Source organism: Chanos chanos, chromosome 2 (assembly GCF_902362185.1).
Source record: "Chanos chanos chromosome 2, fChaCha1.1, whole genome shotgun sequence".
NCBI classification, from domain to species: Eukaryota; Metazoa; Chordata; class Actinopteri; order Gonorynchiformes; family Chanidae; genus Chanos; species Chanos chanos.
In genome coordinates, this window is record NC_044496.1 from 51,693,321 (window position 1) to 51,699,963 (window position 6,643).

The following is a 6,643-nucleotide window of genomic DNA, read 5'->3' on the forward strand; positions in this document are numbered from 1 at the left end:
TTTTTCAAATAAACAAACAACAATCTCAGGCAAATAATGCCTTCAAGTGCTAAATAATAGAAAATAGCGAAATTTAGTAAAGTCAGTTGAATGTTTTGCCACAGTTAAGAATAAGACATCTAATCAGCGCAAGGGTCGCGAACACAAGGGCGTCGGCCTGACAATATGCGTCAAAACCACTAGTGCAGCAGCTTCACAAGCAGGAGGCAGCAGTTTAGTGCAGTAGAGAATGACTGGAAAGTGTGACCTTTTTTTTCCCCCTTTCTTCTTTGCACAAGAAGTCTTTTCCCTTGGTGGTCTTGGTACACTGAGTGAACCAAAAACGTGACCATCTGGGGGACAAACTCCATGAATAATTTCCCATGACTTAGTGCTATGTGGTGAGCTGTGACATGCAAACGTTAAATTCAGCAGCTAATTTCTCTACCCTAAAACTCCACAGGAAAGTGCATCAGAAGTCACTGCGCCTCTCTCTGCGCTGCTCATATGCCGCACGGCCAGAAAGGAAAAGAAGAAGAAGAGGCGGATAAAAGCTCATCACCGCGGATGCGGGTCTACAAGTTAATTGCATCAGGGAGTCTTTGTTTGATCTGTGAAATAGGACAGCAAGAAAGGGCAAGAGAAACAGGCTGTCCTTCTTAGTAAGGGCAGAGACCTCCTTGACTGAGCCAACTTCATAGGCAAACACGGCGCATGCCCTCCGACACATTCTCTTCCACAAAGTGAACTAAGGCTGTCACTTTCACCAAAAATATCCTATTCAAAGTCAAAATGTCATCGACTCTGCTTTTAAAACTTTTCTTTCAAGGTTTATACTGAGCTTACAACCTAATCTCCAGAGGCACGGACATGTTCAAGGTTTAGATTTGTCTGTTTGTTTGGTTTGTACTTATTATGCACAAGCAGTCAAGTGAGAAGCACAACCTTGTCTGATTTACTGGCACTGAAAGTGTGAACACAAAAATCGTGATATTCTCCCACAACAAATGACCCACAAGCTAATTACCTAAGCATACTAAGCAAAATTTCAATTGAATTTAAACAATAACATACCCCAATGGATACTCTCAATGTGAAAAGAAATGGTGCGCTTATTCTTTTTTTTTTTTTTTTTTTATACGGCCTACACCGATAAATATTCTACTAGAGTCTCGTCTACTGGAGTCTAGCAGCCAGCTACAAGTTATTTGCAAGCAGGATTGGGTGTTTGTGGAGTGCTAAGTTATTGGAGTGAACACTGAGTGATGCCAGAGTCTGATTCAGTCTGCCCTTCTATTTTCTGAACTGCTTCTGCTACGACAGGCGTTTCTATTTCTGAAACAAACGTAAGTAGAGAAATTCAAGCTTCGAGCTTGACGGGTAAACTTCTGCTATTTAATACTATACAATACTAAGCTGCATTATATGTCATTTTGGTAGCCGTGGTTCAAAAAGAGTTCACCGTAATTAACTGCAAACCACAAGACAAGTTCATAAAGTCACAGTATGATTGCCCATTTATCTTTGACAATCACACAGAAAAACAGATCTGTAAAGTTACTAGGTGTATGAATGAAATGTCACAGTTCAGTGAAATATTTGAAACAAGTTCAAAGTCGCAGAAACAAGAAAAAGGTTCACATCTGATTTGTCTGTCGGACGGTGGTATCCTCCAAGATCTAGAACTACACAAATCCTTACAGAACTCTCTGACCCCTAACAGAATACATATCATAGCACAAGATTAGCCTTCAATATGTAATCAGTCAGTACAACAAGAAGCATCTGTGCTAGCTTCTAACAAGGCCTCACTCAGTTCACAAAGGAAGAGCATCCCAAAGCATTCCATAAACTGGGACTTAAAACAAAAAACAAAAAAGAAAATCATTAAAAACTTCAACAGTCTGAGGGTTTGACTTGTCTGAGCCTAAACCAAAGAAATCTATTTAGGCAAGTAGGGTTTTGTGATCGCGTTACACAGACGGGTGGTTTTGGCCGGAGAAAAAAATGTGCAGTGCTCCATGCAAACAGGAAATCATGAGGTCAGGGTTTGACTGTTACTTTGACCAGCAGATTTCTATTGTTGTAGTCCAACTGGTTGTGGACACAGGCGGGCCTCGTGGAAAGAATGGCTCAGCGGTACAAAAGACACTTTGATGATCCTGCCTATTTTTGACCTGAACTTTAAAAATAGATTTTGCCACCGATAGACCCAAAAGAGACCTAAAAGTGTCCAGCACCTTAAGACCGTCTTTCCGTCCTGAGGGCCCAATCAATAAGGCCATTTTCACAGGACTGATAGTGATCAGTGTGGCTTTAATAAACTCTCATCCATCACCTCGAAAGTAGTTCTCACAAGAAGACCACCGAGGCCCGTGATGAAATGTTTAAAATGGATGTCACACAAAAGCAGTGTGAACAGCCAGCTCCCCCGGAGGACTGTGCAGATAGCATTATCATTCAAGTGGCATTATTTAGCAGCCCTTGTTGAAAGGTACGAGAAGATGGGTTTTGATTGTTGCAATAAATAAGATGCTGCGTCTCGGAAACATGAAGATGTAGCATGTAAACATGGAGACGCAAACTCGGGTGGCGTTGGTGGCGAATCGCATACTCAAAGGGAGCAGAAGAGGCTTTAATGTGTATTAGTGTATCCAACGATTACATCAGGCTAACTATTTTTCTCCCCCTCCTGATCACATAACAGCTGCTAAGCCCCAACTGGGTATAAGAAAGGTTTTTAGGGGTTTTTTTTCCCCCCAATGTGGGGATGGTTGAGCCCCAACTCAACAGTGGCATTATCAGTCTGACCACGCATGGCCGCGTGGCGCTGCTTAGCTGACAGTCACAGGCACCAGCTAACAACAGTCTGTGGATGCAAGTCCACTGACAGCATACTAAAATCAGCCTGACGTTCCCCAGCAGCGGAGCAATCTGTTTAGCCGACGCCTGACACTTTTTTAAAACCACAAACTCGAGTCAATAAACACTGAAGAGTTACGCAGGAGCAGTGCATGCCAACTCAACAACGCTGACAAAGACATAACTTCAACAAGTGATAAGCAGGTTTACACTACGCGGGGCATCTCTAATCCGTGAAATGCCAGGCTGATATCAGAAGAGCGGACACCTGCAGTGAGTCAGGCAGCACCAGCTCTTGTCAGGCAATGGTGACATGAGATGACAGCGATGACTTGATGGTTACTTCTATGGAACAGCTTGTGATAGTAAGTGATAGGTGTAATCTGAAATACTGTACGAGAAAACAGAGTGTGTCCTCGACAGGTGGATGTGACTCCAAAAATCTGACATCAACTGTGACAACTGCAGAAATTTGAACGTTCAATATGGCTATTTAAGAGGAATGGATTTCATATCCTCGGCAACCGAGCTGAACTGAAACATTTTGATGGCACAGCAAGAGTGAGCAGCAACAAGCTGTGCACCGATGAGTGGGACTATCCCTCTTTAGCCTGAAAGCATATGAACACATACTAAGGATTAGCCACCAACAGATGACAATTTAACAAGGATGCCATGAAACTCCACGTTGCCCCCTTACAAAAGACAGAACAGTCTTGAGGTGCAAACTGCCAAAACAGCCATGCCTGCATATTTACCTGGAGGCGCTGCCTCCTGATAGATGACGGGAGACACATGAACGCTATTTAAATGAGAGCGGGGGGGGCAAGCAGAATGTCTTATTCACCAAGCATCAATATCAAAAAGCCATTTCGAAAACTCATAGCAAACAAGCCATTGAAAAATGAGGAGCAGCACAACTTGACAGGGTTAAATCCCTCCATTAACCTATCTATTCTAGCACTCTTCAATAAAAAATATGGAGTGATACTGCTGCACTGTGTAAAGAGGTTTAATGATACAAGATGGTGGAGGGAATATATAGGACAAATGGCCTGAGGGTAACACTCACTCTGCCACACAACAAACAGTTCAAGCCACTGCAGTAGCAAACCGGGAAAAAAAAATCCTAAGAATACAATGTCCACTAAAAAAATAAAAAAAAAAGATAGAGAGAGAGATGTTGAGCGAGGGAGATAAACAGGGGGGGAGAAAGGCAAATGAACACATCCTTCAGCACAGTGCCAGACTCTGTCATCACAAGTGGGCAGCGTTTACCTTGCTTGCGGACGTCCTCCACGGCTGCAGTCAGCTCGTCCTTGAGAACCTGGCTCTCTTTCGCAATCTTCTCTCCTTTCTCCAGAAAGTTCTGGGTGGCTGTCTCCACCGAGGCTGCGAGGACATGAGCTTTTTTGGAGCGGCCCTTTTTCTTGTTGGATGGGCCTTTGTTGCTGGAGTTCACCAGGGTGGTCACCTTACAGGACAGAGAGATCATTTTCAAAAAAAAAAAAAAACAGACCATGTTTCCAAACAAATCACGCATTCAGTTAATACACCCCAGTAAAGAGATCCAGGACTCTGCTCATCCAGTTACCTAATCGGAGAGGTGCATGAATGTCGAGCATAACTGTAAGACCACCACAAGAGCTGTAAAATGACAGAATATTTTTTATCAAACATTACCTGAGTGACCAGGGGCTCCAGCAATCTCTCCACAGCAAGGGTCCGGATTTCAAGGCTCTTAGGGTCCCACTTGAAGTTGATGTTGGCAGTATTAATGCTAGTCATGTTTGCAAATTTTCTGAGAGAAAATGATCAATAAAATGTGAAAAATGAGACAAAGTGAGAGGCCTTGAGCAGACAAGGTAATTTTTCAAATAAAGAATGATACATTATATATTAAGTCTACAGCCAAAAGAAGGTTTTATTACATTACTGACTGAATTTCATATAAGTAGGAGGGTTATATAACTAAATAAATTTACTTGTTCACTACCCAAAACTAGCCTGACTTCTTTTAGTGCAGCACTCCAACACTGCAACCCATTTTTCGATTTCCTATTCATGCAGTGCTTGCTATTCTATTGATTAACCATCATGCTTTGAGAGACATGGATAATCAGGGAGCCCCAGGGTTCAGCAGCTGCTGGAGGTCTAGGCTGATGACTGGGTCTACAGCTCTAAAAGGAGTTGCCCAGGCGAGAATTCAGTTGTGTTCAGGCCATCAACCAAAAAAGGAGGCCAGGTCTCTTAGCCCTGTGGCCTGGGAATTAGCTGATCTTTGATGAGCCAGAAAGAGATACAAACGGTCTCAAAACTTAACTGATTTTGACATACATAGATATTCTAAAATGTGTATTACATTAAGGTGAATAAAACACGTATTGTTATGTCAGAGAGTGGTAAATAAAAACAGCAACTACACACATTTCTGAATAAATAATATACTTGATTTTTATTTGTTCCGAAGTCTGATACGAAACCATGATGCAACACACGTAGTGAGGTAATGAGAGGGCGGTGGCCGTCTCACTCTGTAAATGCGAAGGTGTACTTTTGAAGCAGGAAACTGTGGTAAAGGCCTAAGCGCTTGTTTTACTACGGTCAAAGAAACTTACATAAATTGGATTATTGCTATAAATTACAAGCACCGGGAGTAACTAACTTTAGATTAAGGGCAAGATATAGTTTGCAAAGCAATTGCCTAAATTCATTGATTTCGGTGATACTGAGCACTGATAATCCCGAGCCCATCCAAAGCGCTCTCCACAATGTTACCCTTTTCAGCATTCACTCGGTCAGAGCGGCTTAATATTGTATTTAACTTCGCGTAACTTCCTCAACCGGAAAGTCGGCGATGTTGTATAGTGATATCTCAGAATACCTCCGACGAATTTAAACTCATTCTTTGCTTAAACAAAACAGTGTCATGCCGTGACCTGTTAGGCATGGTGGCAAGTTGGTTAGTGAACAAAACTGTTTCCATTAAGAACTACGAGAAAGACAATTTCTCATACTCGGCAGAGTTCAGGACTTAATTGCACCGAGTATCATGGAAACGGGCTAGCATTCCAAGTTGGCGCATTACAAATGCTAGCTAGCCAACTTGACCCCAGTCGAATTCGTTTACAAAACTAACAACAAATACACTGAAGCCATATGCTAGAGAAAAAAGTTGATAAAAACGTTTGTATTAGTTACAGAGTCAAGAAAAGTTAAGAGTGAGGGAACAGAAACTTACCAAAAACAAGGAATTCCACTGATAAAAAGGGACGCTTCAAAATGGAGGAATGGAGCTAAGAATTTTGTGGTTCAAAGTTTTCCCGTCTCTCCCACACACTCTGTAATCCCTTTCGACTGTACTAAACAGACGAACAATTGATCAATCGAAAGTTTAACGATACTTGTCGTCAGAGACTTGCTCCAGACGTGTAGTATAGAGTTAAACTGTGTATCCACAACTTTTTGAGGAGTTTCACTTTGAAAGTGTTGTCGATGGTCCCTTTCTTTGGTTCTATGGAGTAATGGGAGGGACTGCTGTTTCCTGGAATGGCGGAACATGACCAAACAATGCCATTCCCCACAACTTATCAGGTGTGTTAAGGGTGTGGCCCTTCTGCTGAAACTACGACGCAATTGTTAGCATAAATTCAACTGAAAACGTAATATAAAAGTTTTGATATGCTGAAGACTGTTTCAAGGATTCTGTTAAAATAATTAAATATTCACTTGCCCCCGAAACAAAAATATAAATATTAAACGTAAATGTAAATATCAAACGTTATTTACGAGTATCTCTACA

General features: G+C 41.9%; 1 protein-coding gene across 2 annotated transcripts in view; it reads right to left on the bottom strand.

The window, feature by feature from the left end:
• The window catches only part of ctnna1 (catenin (cadherin-associated protein), alpha 1), a 68,741-nt gene extending 62,375 nt beyond the window's left edge, over nucleotides 1-6,366 (bottom strand). For both annotated transcript variants that reach the window (XM_030792614.1, XM_030792606.1), the window contains exons 1-3: nucleotides 6,083-6,366; nucleotides 4,525-4,642; nucleotides 4,120-4,315 (exon numbers count right to left, since the gene is read on the bottom strand). In XM_030792614.1, coding sequence (XP_030648474.1) covers nucleotides 4,120-4,315; nucleotides 4,525-4,629 — 301 coding nt within the window. In that variant the 5' untranslated portion in view covers nucleotides 4,630-4,642; nucleotides 6,083-6,366. The remainder of the gene's footprint in view (nucleotides 1-4,119; nucleotides 4,316-4,524; nucleotides 4,643-6,082) is intronic.
• Nucleotides 6,367-6,643: the final 277 nt, after the last annotated feature.